This window comes from Sinocyclocheilus grahami, unplaced genomic scaffold, assembly GCF_001515645.1.
Source record: "Sinocyclocheilus grahami isolate Dianchi unplaced genomic scaffold, SAMN03320097.WGS_v1.1 scaffold874.1, whole genome shotgun sequence".
Classification (NCBI taxonomy): domain Eukaryota; kingdom Metazoa; phylum Chordata; class Actinopteri; order Cypriniformes; family Cyprinidae; genus Sinocyclocheilus; species Sinocyclocheilus grahami.
Window position 1 is genome coordinate 531,238 of NW_015506053.1, and position 27,579 is coordinate 558,816.

Sequence of the window (27,579 nt, forward strand, 5' to 3'; positions counted from 1 at the left end):
TATATATATATATATATATATATATATAAATTTTAATGCCAAAAATGATATATATATACCCAATGTTTTAATTGCCAAATACATTTTTTATTATTACTTTGTTTTATTATTTCTTTTTTTATTTATTTATAGGACATGTTTATTAATAACTACATAACTTTTGATCCCTAAATACCCCATACATTTTATTTTATTTTATTAATCATTTTAGGGTACATCTATTACATCTATATCTATTTTAATTTGATTATTTTCATATATTGATTATATAAATATAATATAAAACTGCTGATATAATGAGGTTGAAACCATAAAAAGTGACTTTATTTTTAGGATTTTTTTACCTTATTTGTGGACTATTAGAGCCTGCAGTAAACCATATACTGTTTTCCCTTCTTTTTTTCTCTCTGTTTCTTTCCTCTACCCAAGTTTATTTTCTTGTTCTCAATCTCTCAAGCTTTGAAGTAACAGGTTCACAGGGGTCAGCCGCAATAAGCGACAGAACACAGAGAGCCCTATCTGAACAGAAAATTAGAAACTTGCAAGGGTATCCAGCTTGTCAGCTCAAATTATTTTCATCACTGTACCACACAAAACATGCGCATACTCACAAACACCTGCAGAGGTTCTGACCCCAGTATATAGATCTTTTAAGTCACACAAACTTGTGTTGTGATTCTCTTGCTGTGAATAAACAATGAGAAGTTTCACTTACTGTATGCCTCTCTCTCTCTTCTTTTTCAGTTTAACACAAAAGTGAATAACACAGCGTGTTTCAACCACCTGGTTCAAGCTAACGTTCGCAATAAGAAGATCTTAAAAGATGCAGTGCAGAACATCTCAGCCAAGGGCATCACCAACTATACCAAAGGCTTCGAATTTGCCTTCGATCAGCTGTCAAATGTATGAGGTTTTGCTGTTTTTTTGGGAGCTTTTATTTAAAAAATGTGTCTATAAATAGTAAAAAGTGTTTAATAAAAGGGTTTTGATTAAACCTTATGAAGTTTTAGCAGTAGTATTGTTGTGTTCTGCTGACTTCTGCTGGTCGTTCTGTGTAACTGCATCTGATTGTGCTTATTTCAGCCAAACATCACCAGAGCAAACTGCAACAAGATCATAATGTTGTTTACTGATGGAGGCGAGGAGAGGGCAGAGGAGATCTTTAGCAGATACAACATTGACAGAAAGGTGTGTGTGAAGCTTACACGGTTTGAAAGGAAACATGTGTTGGAGGGTAACAGAATTTTGGTGACTGTCACAAAAAACATATCTAGGTTATTTGAAATAATAAACTTCATTTCAAACTAAATTGTTTAAAATTCCTTGGGGAAATTAAGCTCACATTCCATTATTCTCAATGATTGTTCTCATTAATTTATTACAGACTTTTCCACTGTACAAAAAAAAAGATGAATATATAACTATAGTGCACTGATTTGCTTTAAATTGTAAAGTCGGTACATTAAAACCTGCAATGATGTGCCAATACTTCTATATAAAAAAAATTAAATATATATATATATTATACATGTTATATAGTAGGTCCTAAAACAGGTTTCATCTATAATAAAACCTGCTTTATGTATTATATATGCAGCAAAATCCAAAATTATTGGCACCCTACATGAAAATGTTGATGGATGTCAAAATGATTTTAAACATGAAGCCTTAAATGTCACTCCTCCTTCCAAGATGCATTTTTCTTGATTGTATGTCAATTTATTCTTTAGGGGCGCCAATAATTTTGGTCCAAATGTTTTTAAAAGAATACACTATTCTTATAATGAAACAACACGTTTGTAGGAATGATTGGTTTTAAATAAATAAGCAATTTGAATTATTATATGTAGTGATTATTTTATAATGCATTCTATTTACACACATTATTTTCTAATGATTTACACACATTTTATTACATATAGTAAATTTTTTGAGGGGTGCCAATAATTTTGGAGTAATATTTATTATTTATTATTTTAGTTAAATATGACCCAGACGTGATCTTTTTGGCATAATACAATAACTGCTCTGAATTCATATACTATGCTGTTTGATTGCAGGTACGTGTGTTCACATTCTCTGTGGGTCAACACAACTATGACACTGGGCCAATAAAGTGGATGGCCTGCGCGAACAAGGGTAAGTATTGCTCAGTCTGTGTTTGCCACCTAGTGGCAGAAGCATAACAATTATTCTTACATCTCACAGTCTCCTTAGCAGGTTCAGCACTGGATTACTAAAAAAAAAAAAAAACTAAATGACTCCATATGATATGTTTTCTAGGATATTTCTACGAAATCCCATCCATTGGAGCCATTCGCATAAACACACAGGTCTGTGTATTGCCAAAGCGTTTCAAATGTGACTCATTTGTTTTGATAGTTGCTCTTGTTTAGAAGTATGTGAAGGTCCAATGATAACCACCCGTTGATTGCTTTGTGTTGTTCGCTGTTGCTTAGGAGTATCTAGATGTTTTGGGCAGGCCGATGGTCCTTGCAGATGCCAAACAGGTGCAGTGGACCAACGTGTACCTGGATGCTCTGGTACAGACTTTTTTTTTAAATAAACATCATAGAAACTGTAAGAGTGCATTGTGTTTGATTGTTTTTTGTGTTCTCTTCATGGCTTCAGGAGTTGGGCCTAGTCATCACTGGCACGCTACCTGTTTTCAACAAGACCAAATCCAGGGAGGGCGGATCTCGAAGCCAGGTCAGTCCATTGTTTATCTTGATTTTCCAGTTTATTTCAAAAGTATGGAAGCACTCACTAATTCTTAATTAGTATTACTTTGCACAATTTTGGATGAAAGTGAAATAATTAAGACTGTGGAATGACACATATGGAACTATGGGAATTATGTAATGTCAGAAAAATCTAAACGTATCTATTTGAGCTTCTTCAGGGTAAAATGGGTGACCAAATTGTATAAAATCTGGAATATCAGTTATATATAAATGATAGATTTATTAAATCCAGATATACAATAGCATTCAAGTGTTTAAGGTTGGTGAAATTTGTTTTTATGTTTTTGAAAGAAGACTATTATGCTGCCCAAGGCTGCATTTATTTGATTAAAAATACAGTAAAAATTGTGAAATATTATTACAATTTAAAATAACTGTTTTCTATTGTGATCTATTTTAAAATGTAATTTGTTCCTGTGATTGCAAAGCTGAATTTTCAGCATCATTAATCCAATTTTGTGTCACATGTTCCTTCTGCAATCGTTATAATATGTGCTCAAGAAACATTTCTTATTATTTTCATTATTTTTACACACACACACACACACACACACACACACACACACACACACACGTCTGGATTGCTATCCTTGTGGGGACTCTCCATCTTGCCATGAATAGAGAAACAGGTACACACACACACACACACACACACACACACATTCATATATATATATATATTAATTATAAATAATTATTTTTATTAATTTTGATTCCTTTTTGCTGAATAAGAATTAATTTCTTACAAAAAAAAATCTTACTGACCCCAGATTTATCAACGGTAGTGTATATAGTGCTTGTTATATGGTCAATTTTGTATAAACATGAAAATCCTGAAAAAGTATTTGTCAAATTGATTCTATATATGTACTGTAGAAGGTTTACATTCGCTCTACATTAACAGCAGCCTATATAGAAAATGCAAAGATTACTTCTGATATGTTAACGTATGTTGTTACATTAAAAAATAAACAGTGTGTGCATATATTGATTTAAATGCACACAGGTCCTTAACTGCACAAACAAGAACAATGTTTCAAGCGGAGCCCCAAAAGCGGGAATAAAACTTTTGAATGAACACAGACCAGAACACCAGATGTGTCATTAACAGGCACAATACTCTAATAATAGCCCAATTCTTGGAACAAACTGCTATTTTTGTCACGTTTAATGGGGATAAAACTACTACTGACGCACACGTGTAAACCTCATTATCTCTTGAATGTATTAACCATGTGGACAGTGACCTTCTCAGGAACACTATGAAAGTAACAGATATGGAAAAGTAACAGTATCTTATCCTAAACTTTCCCAGTTGGGGGTCAAAGGATCCGTACGTTGTTTGTCTAGTAAACCGCTCGACCCTCTGAAAGTTGCCGTTATTTTCCACTCGCCGACTGCGTCACTGGCTTCTTTGATAAGGTTAATATCCATTTCCAGAATGGATGACGAGCATTGAGGCCGTTTAGAAGTGACACTCTGCACCTTCGCAACAGTTTGTGTTGTTGTGAAATCTCATTCAAGGTTTTATGCTTTCCATGCGTAGTTTTGCCTCTTATGTGTTTGTAAATGTCACTCCATTGCATGTCAGAGTGGAAACTTTGTGTTTTTTGATCTCTCTTTTAGCATCAGAACCAGTTGATTTTAGGAGTGATGGGGGTGGATGTGTCTCTCGATGATATCAAAAGACTGACGCCCCGCTTTACAGTGAGTACCACAAACACATGCTATTTCAACTCAAACACACTGAGCATTTGTGTTCCAGTCTAATAAAAAATACATGAAAGTGAAAAGGTTAGTTAGGTTAGTTGACCTAAAATGAATATTCCGTCATTATTTACTCACCCTCCAGTTGTTTCAAACCCAAATCGCCCAAATCCACTTTTCTTCTGTGAGACAACAAATATGATGTTATGATGAGTTCACTCTTTTTTTTAATACAATGAATGTGAATGGGGCCTTGAAGACAATCTCCAAAAACAACAAAAAAGCACCATAAAATAATCATACAAAACAAAACATACAACATACAAAAGGGGAAATTTCAGTCTTCATTTACATATAATCTTCATGTATACTATTAATCAAAAGATTGGGCTCTGTAGAGTTTTTTTTTTAAATAAATTATTACTTTTATTCAAGAAGGACACATTAAGTTGATCAAAAGTAACAAAGACATTTATAATGTTACAAAATATTTCTATTTTTAAATAAATGTTGTTCTGCTGAATATTCTATTCATTAAAGAATCCTGAAAAAAACAAAAAACAATTTTCATCATTTTCATAGTAAGAAATGTTTCTTGAGCACCAAATCAAAATATAAGAATGTTTTCTGAAGGATCATGTGACACTGAAGACTGGAGTAATGGCTGCTGAAAATTCAGCTTTACCATCACAGGAATAAATTACTTTTTTGAGATATATTAAATTATAAAACGGTAATTTTAAACTGTAATAATATTTCACAGTTTTGACTGTTTTTGATCAAATAAATGCAGCCTTGGTGAACATCAGAGACTTTGAAAAACATTAAAAATCCTTACCAACCGCAAACTTTTGAACAGTAGTGTAGAATAAAATATGAAGTGTCAGTCGTGTCGCACACCAGAATTGTAAGACTTCAAGAGACAAAGTATATAGCGCTTGAGTCAAATGTACTAATTTTATGGTGCTTCTATGGAACTTTCTTCTTAGATTGGGTGCTTGACTGCCCAATTCACTTTCATTGCACTGAAAAAAAAAACACTTTAGAAGAAAGCAAATCTGGTTTTGGGACGATGTGAGGGCACGTAAACGGCAACAAGTTTTCATTTAGGGGGAACTATTCCTTGAACGCTAATTCAATTTATAAGAGAACAAAGCTAAGCTCATGTGTTAGATGTTTTCTTTGCGGACTCTTTGAGTCCCTGTAATAAGAATAACACGGCACGCATAAGATAAATGCCCTATTGTTCTGCGGTCTGCCGTCTTGCGGTTTCGCCTCCTTACAGTAAGATCGCTCTTAAGAGGACGTAAGCCCTTGTACATTACATCTGTTTGTACTTACATTTGATTTGTAAATGGTTGTGATTTTCTGTTAAGCTCTGAGGAATGTTTCCAGATGAACCGACACATTTGATTAACGATAAGTGCTCGGGGGTGATTGACAGCTCAGGCCGGCGTTCTCCGGGGATATTAGACAGTACCCGCTAGTGAGGGATGAACCGCCGTATCTCTGAGGAACCAGGCCCATTTGGTCCAAGCAGGGAGTTGGGTTTGATGGTGGTCTTCTTTTTTGAGGTGTCCTCACTGTTCTCCTCTTTCCATTTTGTTGCATTTTAGATTGGTCCTAATGGATATTATTTCGCAATTGATCCTAATGGTTACGTGCTGCTCCATCCAAACCTGCAACCAAAGGTACCGAAGCATTTTCTCCACCCAAATACCTCAAATATGACACATCACAGCACATTTATGACACAGGAAGGCTGCTTGTGGTGGGGAGCCATGACATACTTGTCTAATACGTTTGTTTCTTGTTTGACATTGGTGTTATTTAACATCTGTAGTCCTTGTATCTCTATCTCTTTATCTCTATATCCCCCTCCCTTTTTTGTCTGTGTATATGTGCTGCATATTTATGTTCATTCTTACCTACACACACTTATGTGTGTGCTTTTGAATGGCATGTACACATATGTCCGTGTGTTTATGTGCACATTTATATCAAGCATATGTTCAAGATTACAGAGGACCAAATTTAAGTTACGAATCTAGCGTTGAAGTCTCAAACTGATGAACACTATTCTGAACAATTTCCCTTTCAATATAGATGCTATATTGGATTTGGCATTGATGAACAGGTTGAATGGGACTGAAGTCCATTCAAAATGATTCAAAATTATATCTAATCTTGCTGTTTTTAAAGCTGTTCAAATTGAAAGATGTATTTTCAATGTTTTGAACAATGGTCACATGACAATACATATTGGGCCTTAAATTATTTTTTGGAGAAGTTACACCATATACACTACCTTTTCAAAGTTTGGGATCAGTAAGAAGGGGTCAGTAAGTTTTTTGAAAGAAAAAAAGAGAATTTTATTTGGTAAGGATGCATTAAACAGATGAAAAGTTACTGGGGAAAAAAGACAAAAAAAATCAAATAAGTGTTGTTCTTTTGAACTTTCTATTCATCCTGAAAGAAGTATCACAGTTTCCACAGTAATAATAATAATAATAGTAATAATAATAATAAGAATAATGAAGATTGGAGTAATGATGCTGAAATTCAGTTTTGCCATCACAGGAATAAATTACATTTTTAAATATTATAATAGAAAATCTTTTGTAATAATATTGTAACAATATTTCACAATATTACTGTTTCAGTGTATTTTTGATCAAATAAATGCAGCACTGGTGAGCACAAGAGACCAAAAACTTACCAACCTCAAACTTTTGAATGGTAGAGCAATTTAGAGCTGTGTCAATATAATCATATATTAATGTATTGCAATTAATTTCAAGTCGTTGTATCAGTATTAATTTAATCTCCCACAGGTTAATTAATGAAGAAGTAGGTTGTTGTGGAAGCCCATTTCTACCACATGACACAAGACAAAAAAGATCAAAATTGTGATCAAATAATTATATGATAATAATTTGACATACAGGTTATTAAGTATTAATTATCATATGCAAAATCATAATTATGATATATAAAACCTTAATTATAAGATTAATTCATTTCCTTATGGCAGACATTTTGACTATGTCAGATTTGATTACTTTTTATGTCAGAAATATGACTTAGTAGGGCTGTCAAAAAAACATTTAATTTCGAATATTCGTCGACTTTAAAATAAAAGTCCACATTCGAATGCATAAACGTTGCATTCGAATTTTAGGTGTGCGTTAAGGAGGCAGCCTTATCAGTGGCGATGTAAGTGTCACTGCATTTGAATGTTTTTGTTAGCCTATCCAGTTGAAGCCACTAGATGCGTCGCTGCTGCGTTGTTAATTACAAATATTGCGGGGAAAAGAGAACATCAATGCGGAGAAGATCTTGTTTACATCAAAACTGAAACCAAGCCGTTCACACAGAAGCGCATATTTCGCACATTTTCTAGAGGGACATCTATCACCTTTGCACTTGCGTCTCGCACAAAAGAGCTGCATGTTTAGAAAGCCATGTAAAATTAATGCCAGTTCAACTTTGAAAAAACATATCTCGAGACTTTATGGCGAGTTTTTTCCCCATCATGCAACTCGTGTTTTTAAATGAAAAATGTACTCTGTGTGATTGGTTTTCGGCCCTTTGTATTAAACTATGCATACATACATGATGCTGTTTTGTTTATAGTTGTTTAAGCATCTTAATTAATTATAATTGGTTTATAAACATTATATTAAACATTATGCACTTTTTTCACAGATAGTCGTGTTACCTGATGCTTTGAATAAACGTGCAGTAATATTTAGCTCGATGCACCCTCTTGTGGCCTCAGGAGAGAAGCCAAAAGGTTTTCTTCACCCTAACTGAAATTATGCATTTTTAATTTGAATATATTTCGAATTTTTATAATATTTAAGTAAAAAATGTGAATTTAGTTTTTCAGCCATTTTGAAAGCCCCATGACTTAGTATGTCATTATTTCAGTTTTGTATGTCATAATTATGATTTGTGGATTTTTTTTCTTATGTGCCATTTGATGCAGTTTCAATTTTCTGATTGTAATTCTTTGTGATAAATTGAATTTTGACATATTGCAATACTCAGCCCTAATATCATCTTTTTTCATATATTTAATATCCATTCATGTCTTTTTATTAGTGCTGTCAAACAATTAATTGCGATTAATCGCATCCAAAATAAAAGTTATTGTTTACATAATATATGTGTGTGTGTGTGTGTACTGTGTATATTTATTATGTATATATAAATACACAAAGATACAAGTATATATTTAAAAAATATTTACATGTATATATATTTATATTCATATATAATTTATATAATATATAAATATAATAATTATATATAAACAAAACATATTTTTCTTAAATATATACATGCATGTGTGAGTATTTATATATACATAATAAATATACACAGTACACTTACATATATTATGTAAACAATAACTTTTTATTTTGGATGCGATTAATCGTGATTTTTATAGATAATACTACATTACATGTATCTATCACATGACACAAACAGGAAGATCAGGCATCTGCGAGTGATTCAGCTCATATCATTATTGACAAGTGCATCTGACCTCATATGTAAAGCTGTAGATTTAGAATGTATGAACATGCATTTGCGGTGTGTAAACAGGCGCTCATATAGCTTTTTCCTTTGGATCGGAGCGCACAGCCCCTTTGCTGGGTGAGCTTTGCACATAACCTTTGCAAATCGCCCAAAGTAATACGCCGTGCTTCTGGCAGCGAACCTGCATACATGTTTCTCAAAGCAGCGCCACTAAACATTTTACATACCAGTCTGTTTGCAGGCTCCTTTGATTCTGGTATCCCACCACACACATAGGCCAGTCTGTATTTCATCTTTTAAACAAAGAATGTGAAAGAGAAAAGTGATCATGTGTGTGCGTTCAGGGTCATAGTTTATCCTTGGTCTGGATGGTAAAAGCACCGTTCATCACGCAGTCTCAGACAGCCCCAGCCCACCATGACAATCTCACAAGTTAAGGAGGTAAAATGCATTAAATATATTACATCTGGTTGGCTGTAGATTGAAAATCGTTTAGACATTCTCTGATTTAAGCTCAAAATGCAATTGCAAAGAGTTCAACATGTGCAGGACTCAACAATAAGGATGACTCGGGGCCATTGTGAGATCTAACATTCATCGCAAACATTTGGTTTTGGGTCATGTATTTATGCTATGTGATTATGCTAATTAAAGTATGTAACCAAGGTAAAGTTATCTAGGCTACTAATGTAGTTTTTTGTTGAAATTGTGACTTGTGATAGTAATGGAAGTGTCAAACAAATCAGTACCATGTTGCACCATATTCCATTGCTTTCCAAAAAGTTTGAATTCATAGTTATAGAGAGTTGTATATATATATATATATATATATATATATATATATATATATATATATATATATATCCCTATATATAGTAATAGGGATGTATATAGTAATAGGGATAGGATGTTTATTATATAGTTATAGGATGTTTTTATGCGTATGGTATGTACATTTTCTATATATTTTTTGCTGTTATTATTATTGCTAATTAAAACCCTAAATAATGTTTTATTTTGATAAATAAAAAAAAATTAAAAAGTATTTAAAAAAATAAATTAGAACTCATATTATATACACTACTGTAAAAGTTTGGGGTTAGTAAGATTGTATTTATTTATTTTTTTTTTTTTTTAAAGAAATTAATACTTTTATTCAGTTGGTGTGCATGAATTGATCAGTGAATACTTTAACTTTTTTATTATTTATTTTAGATTGTTTCAAAAATGTTTTATAAACTTTCTTCTCTTCAAAAAAATTGCTGAAAAAAAGGTATAAGGGTTTGTATAAAAATATTAAATGGGACAAAATATCATGCAAAAAAGTGTAATGGTTTCTACAAAAATATTAAGCGGGAAAACAGTTTTCAAAATTGGTAATGATATGGAAATATATTAAAATAGAAAACGGATACTTTAAATTGTAATGATATTTTACAAAATTATATTTAAAACTATTAAAAACCCTACAGACCCCAAACTTTTAAACTTTTTGTATTGTATGTACCATTATATATTTCTGTCTTATATATTTCTGTCTTGTGTATGCATCAGACCAAATTTTATTTATTTATTTTAATTTTAGTTGGCTCAACGAAACATTTTGAGAGCGTAGGTAAAAATATGAACTGAACCAGCAAAAACAATCTTTATTGATTTATTCGCTCTTTCAGCTATCTGTGCTGGAGGACACCTGGCATGTGAGTTAGGGCAAGTGCTGAAACAAGTCAGTGTTATTGCTTAAATGTTGGGTCAGAGAAGTACGATGTTTGCTGTTAAATCTACATTAAAATAACAAAGCTCCAGGTCTTATATATGGAGAATATTAACTTCAGTCCACAAGCCAGTCAAATCAAACATACAGAACACATTTCCGTCCTTGGCGTCAGTAAGAACGAATGTTATGACATTCTTCCATCTTGCCTCAAAGTTCCATCCTCCAGCTTTTGGATTAAAAGAAACGACAAAGACTTGGAGATTTCTTCCACTCCCCGTCTTTCATATGGGAGAGCCTTTGAAAAGATTTCACCGAAACAAACTCGTAACATAACTTGCAAACAATGCTTTTTTTTATGAGCTCATCTAATCGTTAAAGGCATAAAAACGAGCGAAATGCATGTGCCATGACAAACATAAACACCAGCCTTATTGCTCCCAACGGACTCCATGTGCGGAACAGGCTGTGCGATCCGGTCGGTTTTACTTTAGTTTAGCGAGCCGACTCTGATCACATCTGAAGGCTTGATCTCTCAAGGACAGATGTTGAGATGCGATCTGGTTCGGCCGCAGATCGGCAGGCTGATTGAGAGAGACACGTAGGCATGGATTGAATCTCTGAACCGTGGATGCCGTACTTAACCCAGAGCAGCGCTGATATACAAACACAAGCCCCTAACCCATGGGGTGCCAGATCTACTGGAAACAGTTCAAAGTGCTCCACCAGTATCCAGCGGTGCAAAACACATGACTGAATTTGTCGGCTAAAGTTAAGAGAAAACGTCTACTTCGAACGAACTTTGGAAAGTCTTTCAAGGAGACTTTGAACACTGCAGGAAGGGCTAATTTGATTTTGACAGTGTAGAAATTGAGCAAACCCTCATAGTATGTCAGCCATATGTTGTCTGCTTGCCAGAGATCGAAATAATTGTGTTCAAACAGTAGGAAGGCCTATACGATGGGAATCGATTTATAGCACGCACTTTTATTTCTTTCAAACGTTCTCATCTATGATGGATTATCGTGTTTTACAACAACAGCATTGTTAACAAGTGTGGTCTCTTTCAAGGCTTAAGTCAGTTTTTGGCACCCATAAATAACCCTTTTTCTGTTCCCATTAGAACAGGATTCAGAGCCGTCACCGCAGGCTAAGTAAAAAGCTTGCTCTTACGTTCCCTGAGGTGAGACCATGCACACTGTGGTAGATCCAGTCCGTTCTGTCATAGAAATAGAGTGAAATTGTGCTAATAGCTTGTTCGGCTTCTATAGTTGTAGTATGATATCTAGTATGCCTTTCTAACCATTATCTTAGAGGCATTGTACTGTAGTGTATATATTACCAAAACAAATCATTACTGGGCTTACTGTAGATTCAGAACCCCAAATCTAAGAGTTTGTGATAGTTATGCTACTTATAGCCACTTCGTACACAACACATATGTTTTCAGCAATAGGAAGAATATATATATATATATATATATATATATATATATATATATATATATATATATATATATATATATATATATATATATATATATCACAATTCAGACTTTTTTTTCTTGTAATTCCAAGGTTACTTCTCGCAATTCTTTTTTTTCCCTGCCCCAGAACAAAAAATAAAAATAAAATGTAATTGGAACTTTTTATCTCTCAATTCTGACTTATTTCTTGCTAATTTTACTGTATAACTCACAACTCAGAAATGCAATATTTTGTTTGCACATGACGTCACTGATGACGCGCGAAATGCAGCTGGATCACTAGCAGAAACTCAAAATGCCAGTGTTTTGCGTTGTTTATGGATGCTTAAATTGGCCAAACCGAGAAACCACAAGGAGCTTTTATCGTGTACGAAAATGTGTTGTTCATAAGTGGGGAAAAGTCAAGAAATTGATTGAAAAACGCAGGCTTGTAAACCTGTGTCTGCGGTCAGGAGGAATGAATCTCGTGTGATAATGCTCGTGCGTGTAAATGGTTATTATAGGATATAATAATATATTAAGACATTTATAAAGATATAAATAGATTGGGCTGCCACCTCTCACGCATTGTGACAGTCAGAATTCACTCAGTGCTAAACGCCACACGTAGACACGTCTTATTCATGTCAGGACTTTAAATGGAGCTTTGTGTTCAGCAGTTATATGAAGGCGTCTCTCTGGCCTGCAGAGATCTTTGTACTTGAAAACTCAAGACATTTCACACAGACGTAGATGAATGTTTTATGTTGTTCCATGTGTGTGTTTTGCTCTAATCTTACACATTCTGTTCCTTCCAGACTTTTACGAGGTCTGCCGTGAGACCGGCATCCAGCAGCAACCGGTTTACAAGAGTGAGATTACCTGAACAATACAGACAAAGAGAAAGGAAAGTCTTTATAGTCAATAGTTTTGGATTATGTCATGCAAAACAGGATTTTCCCATGTTCGAACTCCACTCCCTGTTGACCCAGAAATTTGGAAACCAACTGCAAAACTGCAGAAATCTTCATTTACACAATTGTTGAAATTAAACAAATGAAACTAGAAAAATGAAAACAGAAATTGAAATAAATGTTGGTCTATCGCTAATCATAATTACACATTAACATTAACATTAATAATATATATATATATATATATATATATATATAGCGCTTTCATTGAATTGCTGCACACCCAATGCGCCTTACAATCATATGAGGGGATCTCTCTTCAACCACTACGCTATTACAAGAGAAAGGTATTGATAATCACAACATGTTGGAAGTGATCCATATGTTATGAAGAGGAGCGATTTTTAAACTAAATTGAAATACTTGCCTGCCGTTAAGGCGATGGATATAGGCTAAGCAACTAACCCTGATTGTAAACAAGCTATTTCGAAAGTGAATCCCGTATTTATATGAGGGATGCGGGATATATGTTACTCCTGAAACTTTGCTGCATGTACAGGGTATGTGGCTGTTGGTCCTGTTAGCAGCACGTAAAACAACTTTTATTTAAATTCTGAATCGATTATAGTCTGCTTAGAAAGCGAGCAAATAGCGCTTTCATCTAACGTTAATCACTAAAAAGCTGTCACTTCAATTTATCGCAATCTCATGATTCCGTGAACTGCAAACAATATCTTATTTACATCGTGTCTATGTGTGGCGTTTAGCATTCATTGAATTCTGACAGTGTCACCCTGTATCTATTTATATATTTCTTTATTAATATTTTAATATATTATTATCTTATATTAACCATTTGCACACACGAGCATTATCCGGCTTCGCTCCTCCCGACCGCAGACGCAGGTTTACAAACCACTTTTCCCAGCGTTTTTCAGTCAAATTCTTGAATTTTCCCCCCTTATGAGCAACACATTTTTGTACACGATAAAAGCTACTTGTGGTTTCTCGGTTTGTCCGATCTGAGCCTCCATAAACAATGCAAAACACTGGCATTTTGAGTTTCTGCTAGTGATTTCTATGGAGAAAAATCACTTCCTGTCCTCCAGCTGCATTTCGCGCGTCATCAGAATCATGTGATTGCAAACAACCTATTGTGAGATAAAAGCAGTCTTTTTAATTGTATTTATTTTTTAATTCAACAAGCTTCCCAAACATGATACCTTTTTTTGTGATACCTTTTGTAGGATTCTTTGATGACTAAAAAGTTCAAAATAACTTTTTATTCATTTATTTGAAATATTATGTTTTGTAGCCATGAAAAAGTCTTTACTGTCACTTTCGGCGATTTGATGCATCCTTGCTGAATAAATTAGTATTCATTTATTTTCTTTCTTTTTTTTTAAATCTTGCTGATCCCTAACTTTTAAACGGTAGTGTGTGTCAGTCCAACCCTGCTAGTTAAGCTAGTTTAGCAACCTAGTAGGGACGCCAGCACACCAACAAAGCATGTTGGAAACCAGCATCCAAAACCCAGCATGTGCTTATGATCAGTCATGCTGGTGTTTTCAGCAGGAATATGACTTCAGTAAGTGTGTGTAATGGTTATCAGGAGTGCTAGCATGCCATCTGATGTTTGTTTGCATCTACAGAGCGAGAGTTCATCGAGATATTTCCTGTCTGGCGGATCAGAAAGATAATGGTTTTTATTTGTTCCAACCATTACCAGATATACCGAAGAGTTCAGCCTACTGTAGCACGTTCAGCACTCGCATCCAATGTGTATCTCAAGCAGTTGGTATTCATGTCATGTGCTTGTAATCTTGAAGGATTCAGTAATGATTCCTTCATACAGCAGATCTGTGTTCTCACTTGACCTCCATTTGTAATGCGAACAACAAAAAAGATGATTTACTGTCCAAGTGAAAACACACAAGTGAAAAATGAGAAGGAGAAAAGTGTTTGCTGAAACGGTACATTGCCTGTCCCACAGTGGCGTTATGGGGGAATTGACTGCCTGCTTTTTTTGGCTCCTGAATGGCTAAATGTCTTTTTTTCTTTCGACTTGGAATAAAAAAGGATTTCCTTTCTAATATTAATTTGTATTAATGTAATACTTGTTTTGCATAACATAGATCCAATTCAAGAGATAGTATGATAGGATATCAGTTTTTTTGCAATCATCATACATTTGTTTTGTGTCATTTGTTACATGTATTGTAAAACTGGTATTGGCTGTGTGTTTCAGGGTGAGGGAGTGATTTGGGGCGGGACACTCAAACTTGTATAAATCTTTCTTTCCTGTTTATAAAAATTGCTGCTGCTTGGTCAACATATTCTGCATGAAAGATGTTTGGACTGGCTAAAGATGGTAACTCGGTAGATTCTTTGACAGCGTTTTAGAATCATATTTTGTTTTTGTAGAATAAAGTGGTCCCAGGAAGTATGCGCATACTTAAAAATGCATGAATGTCATTGCATTACATAAGATATCAAACCAAGTGTCATTTATATAAAAAAAAAAATAATAATAAAAAAAATAGAAAGGCAAATAATTTCACAAAAAGAAGTTTGAGAGGCTTTAAATAAAACAATAAATATACTGTTTAAAAAATTGTGTGACACTTAGTGGATCACTTTAGGGGAACTGACCTCTACTAAAACAACCTTCCAAAACAATAATCCAAAAAGTGAAATAGGTTCTGAGAAATGTATTTACTTATTTATTTAAATGTAACTTTTTAAAAGTATTGACCTTTCTAAAACAACAACCAAATAAGTGAAATACGTTCTAAGAACTGTATTTATTTATTTATTTATCTTTTCTCAAAGACTGATGTAATGATATTAATGCAGTTTTTAAGTATGGCGTAAATGTCCAAATACTTTTAGGGGACATTAATTATTAAGACATTAATTATTTCAGTTTTGTGTTATTATCTCAGCAAGAAAAGAGTAAGTTGGTATTTTTAGCACCGTGCCACTATATGCTCTGTGCTTCAGATTATAGTTGTGTGCATGAGATTGTTTTTAATGAGGCCTTTTCCTGCCTTGAGTTCTGTATTCTGTAATTAGTGTGATAATGGGGTTAGTCACCGTGACTCTCAGCCGTGTGCTATTATTATCACGATCAACATAAACAGTGACGCCTACATCATGCTGCTGTGACATGACATGTTTATGCCTGACGTTGGACATTCCGGCGCTATTCAAGCACAGAATATCTTCGCACATGGTAGAAAAGAAATAGTTTACATATTTCCACAGTCTGTATAAGAAGTGCCAGACATAGTTTTCATCAGTCTCTTTCACGCTCTGCTAGATTGACACATGAAGCCGGCACATGTCAGTCATATCTGGGCGATGTGGGGGTCCCCCGGGGGCCAGTAGCAGAGCAGAGGGCGACCCCGACACATTGAAATCCTTCCTCAGTGTTGTCTGTCTCTCATTACGCTCCTGCTTTCATATTCAGTGCTTTTCCTTTGATTTTTTTTTCTCATTTGTATGTCCCTCTTAGTTGGATCGTTCATTCTTTTGTTCACTTTTTCTTTCTTTCTGTCTGTCTGTCCTACTTTCTTTCATCTGTTTGTCTGTCATCTGTTGCCTGTCTTTCTTTCTTTCTTCTGTCCATCTTTCTTTCTTTCTTTTTGTAATGGGATGGTTTTGTCTCATGTTATTCATTGTCTCTGTTTTTGATTCTGTCCTCCTCATCCTCTCCTCTGACCTCATTCATGCGTCATCTGCATTTTGCATGTAAGAGTCAGATTGCCTCATTTCACCGTATAACGTTTCTCACATCATAGATTTGATGTAGGTGCCAGTGTCGTTAATGTGTACATGAGCAATGTGACTTGCGATACATACAGATGAACAAAATCATTCTTTTCCAAGAGCTAACATTCTTTCTGGGACATAACATATTTATTACCTCATAAAATGGAGCGAGGCAAAGTTTTTTAAGCAAGCCGTGTTTTAATATTTACATGGTTCTTGCTCAAAAACATGAATCATAATTTGACAGCCAAATGTAATGAAATAGGTTCGCAATCATACACATGTTTTTAAACAAAATTTTATATTTTATAATACATTTAAATTTAGTCTGCATGGTTAAATCTGAATGTTGAGTTATTTTATGTTAAAACGTAACAGTTACATACAGAAATATTCACTTTTCAGAGTATTCTGTTCACAGAAACACAATCTTCTACTCAAATTCTCTGCATTTCTATATTATTCTAAAAATGTGAGTGTTTATGAAAAGGAGACACAAAGGAGATTAAATGTAAATAAAATACTGTTTTTTTCCATGAAAGGACTGAGTTGAATTATTATTTTTTCCTTCTCTGTGTAGAGGAACATATTAATCAGATTTATGCCTGCATAAATGAACTTTTTAAACACTGTATATTTCTCTAGCTCAACTGAAACTTTCACTGTGATGTATTGTAGACCTGGAGTACATTAACACTCAACCCAAAGCTAAAAGTAAACTATAGAGAGAGACATATTAACATCATTCGGTTCCTCTTTAGAACCCCAAATTCCAGGAGCCTGTTACACTGGATTTTCTGGATGCGGAGCAGGAAAATGATATTAAAGTCCAGGTATGGCACAATGCACACGTACAAACACAAAACAGCATGATCTCACCAGTATTATGTTATTGCTATATTGATGAAACACCTGAGAGGTTTTGATTTCATGTGCAAACACTTGCAGTATGGTGTTTCGATACAAATGCTTACATTTAGTTTACATGTGCTGAAAACACCATTTTACTCAAGGGATGTATAGTTAGCTTAGATAGTAGTGATTTACGATAGCAGTTGACAATGCCTGACCACACAAGTCACTGAGTTTTTTTATTTGCACAAAATAAAATGCGTTTGCAGAAAAAAACTTACATTAGGAGCAGCGTTGGTGTAATGCATTACTAAGTAATTAATTACTGTAATTTAATTACTTTCCCTTGAAAAAGTAAAGTAAGGGATTACACTTTTCTGTAATTGAATTAGTTACTTCTGATGTAATTGCATTAAATACTGTGTAGACTGTAGGAACAATTCGATATAAAACAATAGTGGATTTAACATCAAAATTGTATCTAATGTTAAAATGTATGTTTTAATGTAACTTTCTCCCCTTTAAATACTTTGGTCAGTTAAAGAATAATTTATGCAATTTTATATCATTTATTTGAAATAATTAAAAGAGCCGTTTCATGTTGTATTGGTTAACTGGTCAAGGTTGATATGGAATTTAGAAAGTAATTAGTAATAAGTAATGTAATACTTTTTATAGAGAGTCATTAGTACAGTAATCCAATTACACTGTTGAAGATAATTAGTAGCTAATTAATACATTTTTAAGGGTAACTCACCCAACACTATCGTACGAGTGTAAAAGTCAAAGTGCCATGGTGTCGCCGTCATTACTATAGTTAACACTGATTATTCTGATCTCTCTCGCTCTCTCAGATACGGACTCTGATGATTGATAGAGACCCTGGGGAGAAAACGATAGAAACACTTGTTAAATCTCAAGATGAGGTGTGTAGATCTTCTATAGTTCTTCTTCTGCACCATATTTTGTTCATGTTTGCTTCACTTATACATTTTATTCACAATATCAGAGATACATTGATCGAGGAATCAGGACGTACAACTGGGCACCGGTTAACGGGACAGACTACAGGTTTGTTGGCTTTACCTATCCAAAGTGTTTCATAACTCTCCTAATCATTTGTGTGTACTGTATAAAACACGTTGTCATTTTCCTCTGTGTGTGGGTGTTCTGCAGCCTGGCCTTGGTTTTGCCTGAATACAGTCTGCATTACATCGAGGCGAACCTGGGGGACACTATAAAACAAGCCATGTGTGAGTACCGTCTGCTCGCCCAGAACACTCAAACCAGCTCCCCACGTTAAGCAAACACACTATCATTTACTAAAGATCAGATAGAGCCTTCGGCATGCAAAGCTATTGTTTTATGAAATAGCTGAGATTGCTTGCAAATATTTTTCATCGGCTCGCAAGAGAGGTCTGCCTGTGTGTGTGTGTGTGACCTCGATTGTCAGGGCTGCTCTCTGTATTAAACTGAGGTCCAGCTGGCCTCCACCCATCCTGAGCAGTGTAGCCAGGCGTTTGATCTGACTCTCCCCAGCACTCAGGGGCCCCGGCTGGGAAGAGCGACTGCGAACGCTCCCTCCCCTCTGGACATGTGCTGCTGAGGTCCAGATCTGCACACATACACAGACGCTCAGCTCATTTGGAGGAATATTCCAGGTTGAGCTCTATCGATGGCATGTGGCTTGCTTGTCAGATTAGCAAACTGAGTCGAAAATGATTTAGAATCGTATCTTATTGCCCCATAGACTTATATTTCCATGGTAACTGACAGATGCTGTCGATAGAGCTTAACTTGTACTTAAGCAAGAACATTCCTTAAAGGAATAGTTCACCCAGGAATGAAAATTGCCGTTATTTACTCATTCCAAAACCTGTATACCGTTATTTTTCTGGAGGTTTTATGTTGCTCCTTTTCATATAATGAATGTTTATAGTACCTAAAACATCACTATATGATTATATGTAGTATAAGTGGCTCCTGTAGTATACAGAAGTCTTTTGAAGCTTTATGAACAGACCAAAGTCATTATAGCCATTCAAATCAGTGAGGTGAATTCGAGAACCAGATCAGGCTGATTTTTAAACCGGTTCCTGAAAAGAACCGGATCAAAAGCACATTTTTTTCCGGAATCAGAAAATGTGTTTCATCAAAAATGTCAGAATGGTAAGTAACTAATGACTATATTTCTCTCTCTCTTTTTTTTTTTTTTCGTGTGTGGTTGAACTGTTCCATAAACCAGCAAAGATACTGTACATTACCAGACAAACCTGCACACACGCACATTTATTCCAAATAAATGCACGTGTGCAAAAGACTAAGTTTTTTTCTGATCTATTTTTCTATGATCCATCCTTTCTATCCTTTCATCTTTAAATGGAACAGCACAATGGGGCAAGTACTATCTCAATGTCTTTTACAGTTCCTAACAGTCTATTTTCCTGATTTTAGCCATTTTTATTGACATTATTTACACTTGTATTTATTTACATATAAAGAGTTCAGGACGTTTTATGAAAAATGTTTTAAGTTGTATGACGTTTTATTGCTAAAGCCTCTTAAGTGCCATCTAAAATTTTCTTCTAAAATGGTTATTTTCTCAGGCTTCTATGTTTATGTTCAGTTATTTTACTTTAATGGGAAAGAAAATAAACTATTAATTGCCATTAAAGTGAAATTACTGAACCTACACATAGGAGCCTGATAAAAATGCTAATTCTAGAAGAAAATTTCAAATGGCACTTTTGCATCTGAACTCTTCATATATGTATGCATGATTTTAAGTTATATTTTCTATGCTTAACTTGTTGGTTTAATTGAGTAGCCTATATTTTTTTAATGTATGGTCTGTGTAACACCAGTCGTTTATTAAACAGTGTTTGGTGCTTGTCTAAACATGCATGCACATACTGTATATGTAAAAAAAAACATGGATTTTAATGTTTAAATAACAGATTTTTATTGCAAATGCAAACCATCACATATCACTAGGGTATTCTTGGTGACTTCCTAGGTGCTGCTATGTGTTCTGAGCAGTGTTATTTTTACTATTAATAGTACCTATTCGTATTTTGAATTAACTTATATTTTCAGATTATTGCATTTTTTTTTTAATTTTATGTACTTTTGTCATTTGTATTAGTTTTTTATACTTCTATTTAACTTTCTTTTTTTTTTAATTCAAATTTAGTTTTAGTAGTTTTATTAATTCAACATTTTCAAATTTGGTTTAAGGATTTTAATTTAGTAAAAAAATGATTTTCATTTAATTAAATTTAATTATTTCTTTATTCAGCTGTATTCCAATTACCAAAAAAAACAACTATTTTTTTTCTAGTTGACTATAACTAGTTGACATATAACTGAGTGGTTCTTAGCATGCTGATATGTGGTTGGTTGGTTGGACGCCACCAAAAAATATCTATTATATTCTGGTCCCTAAATATGGCACAGGTCACTCTTTCAATGATGTTTATGAGATAAACATAAGCCTAACTGCTTTGAAAAGTAATGGCACACCTCTCCACAACAAGCCATTTGTTGTATTATTCAAACCTCTAGCGTGAAGGATTGTGAGATGAATCAGGAGTTTTATTCTTGCAACACTGCACATGGGCTATATATGCAGAAGGATCATTCTAGATATTGCAGAGCTCTGAGCCAGAACCTATTTCCCCCTTCTCACTGATCATCAGCATACTTATTTTAGCATAACAGTGCTTTGTAAGATCACATAGCTTTAACTTGAGTCATTACAAGTAAGAAAGCCAACAAAGGAAATTTTAGCTTGTCAAACAATGAGTAAAGCAGGTTTTGAAGACTGGAAGGGGCCACAGAAGGTCATATTGTGGCTTGTAAGCAGTAACAATCAGCTACTTGAGCAAACTCTCGCTGCACAAGCGGTCACGGGAATTTGATGTTTTGTATGCCAGTTATAATTGTGAGTCTAATTTATTATGTGCAAGCGTGTTTGGGTGTGTGTTAATGTTCTAAAACTGATGTTTCTGTATCCTGGCGTGTGCTACTGCAGATATGTGTGAGATGTGGTATCTGTTTCTCTCTCTTCCTCCTCTTATTCCCTCTCTCTCCATTTAAAGAATCCTGGCATAGGTTTACAGGCTCGTAAAGAGGCAGGTCCATATGGTTATTGAGAAAGGGGAAAGAGGCAGCGGTGCAGGGGTCAGGTTTTGCGGTGGTCTTCAGAGTGCTCCTGGATACCTTAGGTGCCCGACTCTGAACTCTGGTAGCTCCACAGGGCTTGTATGACCAAAGCCGAAAGCCGGATGTAAACTTCAGAAAGGCAGAACCAGATAAGTGTGGCTTTTGGGAGCCGTGTAGCACAAATAATGAGAAGAACAGGTGAATGTGGAGTTCTCTCGAGGGATGTGTCCTTACGGCTGGTTGTAACTGAAAACTGTGATGATGGACTCGGGTTCTTGGACCTGACAGACCCTGGACTTGACTGGATCTTACAAGTTGTGGATTGTGACGAGAGGGGCGGGGCCGAGAGCCGTGGGAACGGAGCGAGGCCGGTGGAGGAATTGCGAATGCGCGACACCTGCGCCACTCACCGGTCTCGAGTCTCACGGAGGAGCTCCGGAAGGATACAAAGGAGGAGTGATGACAGGGAAAGACGAGAGAGGACCAGGCCTGGAGTTTATTTTGTGTTTTGGTTTTGTTTGTGCGCGGATGTCGCGCTATTTTGTGTTTATTTTATTATTAAAGTTTCTTTGAGTGTTCGCCGGTTCCTGCCTCCTTCTTCCCGACTTATGAACTTTGTTACATGGATGTTTCTGCATGATTAGCCTCACATGCAAAAAACGATTTTCTTAGTGCACGTTCACACCAAGGACGATAACTATAACGATAACAAAATATATAGTTAAAACAATTATTTTAAATGTAGAAGAATAGCAGAGTTAACACCATAACTATAAACAGTGGGGAATGATATCGTTGGAATCACTTTCACAAGGTTTTATTTTTCCATCTGATGAATGATAAAAACATTGACAGCCAATCAGAATGCATCCTGCAGAGTGCGAGCATTTAAAGTGACAGACTACATAGCAGTGTGTGCTTATAATAAACAGAACATTATCATCTGTTGGTGTCAGTGGTGGACCCAGAGGGGTGTCCAGGGTGAAATGAAATGAAATTTTATTTTAAAATCTTTAAAATCTTAATTTTCTTTGTTTAATCATACTGAAAGTAGCAGTTATTTTAGCCTCAAACTCAATATTGGATGCATCTGGTGTGCCGCATCGTGCTTCATCTCATCCGGTGTACCTTCCAGCCTCAGCTAACTCTAACGTACGCACTTTCACGCCACACGTTCGTTTTTTTATGGAGTGAAAAACATTGCAGAGCAAAGAGGACACAGACAACGTGCTGACAGACAAGACAGAGCAGGCTACTTTTGATAATATGAAACAAAGTATCAGCATTCAAATTATGTTTGTTTTATTAAGAATTTCAAATGATAAATACAGTTTTGGAGCTCTTTAGTGGCGTGATGGTTCACGTGCGCTCCCGCTTTGCCTCCGTTCATGCAAAGCAGGAGTGCATTCTAATTAGCGTGAAATAACCAAGAATGAACATCCGAGGGCATGTTGTAATCATTCAATGAGTGTTTCAACCGCGGAAAGACAGCAGCTTGAAAACATTGTCACATAACCTCAGAAAATCCATTCAGTGTCCATAAACTAGTGAGAAAAATGTACACTAGAGAGGAGAATTTTGCAAAAATTAAATTTATTATATTTTTACTCTATTTTCTCTATAATTATTATTATTATTATTATTATTATTTACTATAAAATTACTAATTTTAATATAATTAATAAAAAAGTATAGGCTAGATATAACATTAAAATGGTGTAATATGAAATAGATCTTTTGCTCCAACTGCTGGTAAACTGGGGGTTCCAATAGACTAACATTTGAAGTTACTGTAGGAATGCCTAATATGAAGTACTCAGCAATCATAGGATTTATTCATGCTTTCTTATGCCAGGTTGGAGTTATACACTGATTTTCTGTCATGGACGCTAGTATAGTTATCGTTCTTGGTGTGAACGGCCCTTTACTCAAGTTTTTTGTCGTGTTTACCATAAATCTTGATACATTTACTTAAAGCAACATGACATAAAATATTGTCTTGTTTTCTGAATTTTTTTTTTTCAAAATTCTGTGAGTTTAAAACAAGAAACAAGATTATTTTTCTGACAGATTGTTTTTCTTGTTTTAAGCAAAATCTCACTACATTTTTCAGAAAACATCTTCTGAAGAAAATGTATGTTCGTTTAAGAATGTTTTGATGCTTGTACTGGAAAACAAAACAAAAGTACTAAGAAAAGCATTTGTTGCAGTGGAAAGGTTTTGTTGGAGATCAGAGATGCTGAGAGCATTGGTTTGAGAAGAAAAGAATTCGACATGGTGCTAATTATATTGATGGCAAATTTGGAGCAGATGTGTAGCCATTAACTCATTGACATTTGACAGAAGCTTCAAACACCCATTTGCACACAAACAAAGATCTAATACCACCCTGTTTTGACATGCACAGACACACAGACCGTATCACGCCGGCCTCCCTGTCTTTTATCAGCTGGTGATGGCTATGTCATGGTTTTACTGATCAGAAGCTCTGCTAATGGCAATAACGAGAGCAGAGCTAATGAGGGACTGTGTATAGACACAGACAACGAAGCATCCCTTACATTTGATTGTATTTGCAATCCCTCATGCTGCTAGTAAGATCAATTGTATGATGACCAGTGTTATTTTTGTGTTATTTATATTGTTAATATTTAGAAAAATTTTAAATATATTTTCATTTAAGTTTTAGTAATTTTATGTCATTTGTATTATTTTTTGTAAAATATTTATATTTAGCTTTAATTTATTTTCATTTTAGTTTTTATATTTTAGTAATTGCAACTTAAAATTTTAACTTAAACATGTATTTATATTTTATTCAATTACGGCTTTATTTCAATTAATGGAAATTATTTTTTAGATTTAGTTAACAATAACAACACTGATTCTGTACTACAGCTTCCAGGTTTAGGACTTCTATATTTAATTGAACCATGGTCCCTATTTAAAACACATTTTAAAATAGATTTGTGCATTTTTCAAGAAGTGATGAATGATGCTGGTCCATGCAATCATGATGCATTTTTAGTGACGTGACATGTGGCCAAGTATGGTGAACCATACTTAGAATTAGTGCTCTGCATTTAACCCATCCAAAGTGCACACACACACACCGTGAACACACACCCGGAGCAGTGGGCAGCCAGTTTTGCTGCTGTGCCCAGGAAGCAGTTGGGGGTTCAGTGCCTTGCTCAAGGGCACCTCAGTTATGGTATTGAAGGTGGGAGAGAGTGCTGTACATTCACTCCCCCCACCTACAATCTCTGCCAGTACGAGACTCAAACCCACAACCTTTGGGTTACGAGTCTGACTCTCTAACCATTAGGCCACGACTTCCCGTCATGCAGTTTCTAAGATCTGAGTGGTTTTAAATGCATCTCTATGAAGTTGCAAGGGTGTTGTAGGTGATTGTTAAGGAATTGCTACGTGGTTTATATAGTATTCTGAGTGGTTGCTTAGTAGTCCACGTCAAGATAGCCTACCATCAAGGATCTATGATATTCTGGTCTCTAGATGGCTGTGGTCCCTCTTTTTTCATCTGCCAAGTGATTAGTGATTTGAAGATAGATAGTGATTTTATTGCAATCCCAGTCAATTTTCATTGTTCTAACATAAAACAAATTAGGGTTAATTCTTTGATTGGCTTAGTGAAAGTGCAGTCCGGAAGTTTCCAGGCAAAGCAACTTCTCCTGGATGCTGAGATGGTCTGGTTCTGTTTTGGTTTGGTTTGTGAGATGATCTGCTGGCTCACATAAATGACTGATTGCGTGTGCACCTTTGATGTACAAAGAGAGTTTGATGTGACTTCACCAAACACTGGCTGACCTTTTTTTTTTGCTGATCGTGAATACCACATGCCAATTTGTTCAACCGTCATGTCATTTGATGTTTTCATCAAGCGTCAGAATTATTTTACCATGCCTGCCAAACTCTCTGCTCGCCCCTCTCGTAACTCTCAGTGTTGAATGGAAAGGACTGTCTGCATCCATTTATTCACGTCTGTAATCTCAAACTCACGTCTTTGTTGTGTGTCCAGGATTTCGCTTAATCTGAAACCGCCATCGTCCCTCATGAGCATGCTTTATATGAAATGCTTTTTTCAGAGTATCCGGTTTACAATGTTGGATGTCTTTTGGGACTGTGATGGACTGTGGTAACTTTGTCTTTCTCTTTGTCTTCTGATTGGTTGGATTTTCACCACAGGGAACAAGGGCAAGTACTGCACCCTTCTCTTCTCTGACCTTTGTGTTTTATTTCATTCATCAGTTGTTGTATCATTTATTTTCAGTATCATTTGCATGCATCTGTTTTTATACTTTTTTTTTCAAAAAATCAACTGATAGGGGTTTTGCAATGGACAATGCCAATAACTAGAGATAAGCATGGCGGCTACAATGCTGATATGTGTGATTATCTCTGTTGAAAAAAACAAATCTTTAAACCAGCTTAAAGTGGTTTGATGGTCTCCTGTGCTGGTCTGTTGACTGGATTTAGGTATTTTTTCAGCCTTGGATGCCAGCTAGATAAGATAAAGGCCAGCTTGGCAAAGGCTGCAAGACCATCTTAAACAAGTTTAGACTGGTTTTATGCAGTTTTTTTAGCATGTCAGTTTCTCCTCTAAAACATGTTTGGTTAAAATGACCAATATGGGCTTTTCAATGGCCAAAGCTGATACAGATAACTAAAAATTGACATGGCGGCTACAGTGCTGATATATGTGATATCCCTGTTGAAAAAATATATTTTAAACCAGCCTAAAATGGTTTTATGGTCTTTGTCGGTCTTCCATGCTGACCATTGACTGGTTTTTAGAGGGTTTGTGGCTGTGGATACCCAGTTAGACCAACTGAAGACCATTTTGGCAAGGCTGGAAAACCATCTTAAAATAAGCTGGTTTCATGCATGTTTTAACAAAAGGAAAATACTAGTACAATTTAATTAAAGCAGTTGAGATGTACACACACAATGAAATTAAATTAACATTTTGTTATGCCATATTTACTCGTATTTCACTTGGGCACAGTTCAATCTATTCCAGTCTAATCTCAGAATTGATAAATATATATATATTCAATATGCTCTGTATAAAGATGTCTTTAAATCTCTCTCTCTCTCTCTCTCTCTCTCTCTCTCTCTCTCTCTCTCTCTCTATCTCTGTAGCCTTTGAAACCATGCAGCAGGAGAATTTTGAGGAATATGGGTACACCTTTATTGCACCCAGGTAACACACACACACACACACACACATTGAGCAGAAACAGCAGACCTCCCACAGGGTTTAGTCATGACAGGTTTATATGGACTGTATCTAGACTCCATTGGTCTTTCAAGGCCTATACATTCACACCTTAAGACCCACATTTCACTCCCTTTAACAATGGGTCCCACAGACATGGCAGCAGCAAAAATGTTTGGTGAAAACATCACACTGCTTGAATTGTTTGTGATTAAGCACCAATAACCCTTTTTTTCAGAGAATACTGCAAGGACCTCAAAGTCTCATTCAACAACACCCAATTTCTGGTGGACTTCAATGAGTACATTGACAGGAAAACTCCAAATGGTCCTCTGTGTGAGTGCAAACCTGAACACACTTATCCATCTGAGAGCGTGAGCTAGAGTATGGCCTACAATGCAATAACCTTAACTTGACCTTCCTTTTCTTGTGTGATGATTATAAGCTGTGCTTGCTTGCTT

The 27,579-nt window shown here is 35.2% G+C and overlaps 1 protein-coding gene across 7 annotated transcripts in view; it reads left to right on the plus strand.

Annotated features, from left to right (window-relative positions):
* LOC107563411 (voltage-dependent calcium channel subunit alpha-2/delta-1) overlaps positions 1 to 27,579 on the plus strand; it is a 124,273-nt gene that overhangs the window by 78,428 nt on the left and 18,266 nt on the right. For 2 of the 7 annotated variants that reach the window (XM_016248282.1, XM_016248284.1), the window contains exons 11-26: positions 745 to 903; positions 1,084 to 1,188; positions 2,061 to 2,139; positions 2,284 to 2,333; positions 2,460 to 2,543; positions 2,632 to 2,709; positions 4,371 to 4,451; positions 6,068 to 6,142; positions 11,837 to 11,896; positions 17,643 to 17,699; positions 18,573 to 18,644; positions 18,728 to 18,789; positions 18,895 to 18,971; positions 26,086 to 26,094; positions 27,043 to 27,103; positions 27,357 to 27,454. In XM_016248282.1, coding sequence (XP_016103768.1) covers positions 745 to 903; positions 1,084 to 1,188; positions 2,061 to 2,139; positions 2,284 to 2,333; positions 2,460 to 2,543; positions 2,632 to 2,709; positions 4,371 to 4,451; positions 6,068 to 6,142; positions 11,837 to 11,896; positions 17,643 to 17,699; positions 18,573 to 18,644; positions 18,728 to 18,789; positions 18,895 to 18,971; positions 26,086 to 26,094; positions 27,043 to 27,103; positions 27,357 to 27,454 — 1,207 coding nt within the window. Of the gene's footprint in view, positions 1 to 744; positions 904 to 1,083; positions 1,189 to 2,060; positions 2,140 to 2,283; positions 2,334 to 2,459; positions 2,544 to 2,631; positions 2,710 to 4,370; positions 4,452 to 6,067; positions 6,143 to 11,836; positions 11,897 to 17,627; positions 17,700 to 18,572; positions 18,645 to 18,727; positions 18,790 to 18,894; positions 18,972 to 26,085; positions 26,095 to 27,042; positions 27,104 to 27,356; positions 27,455 to 27,579 lie in introns of all 7 variants that reach the window. The other 5 variants (XM_016248285.1, XM_016248286.1, XM_016248288.1 and 2 more) reach the window with 5 other exon arrangements.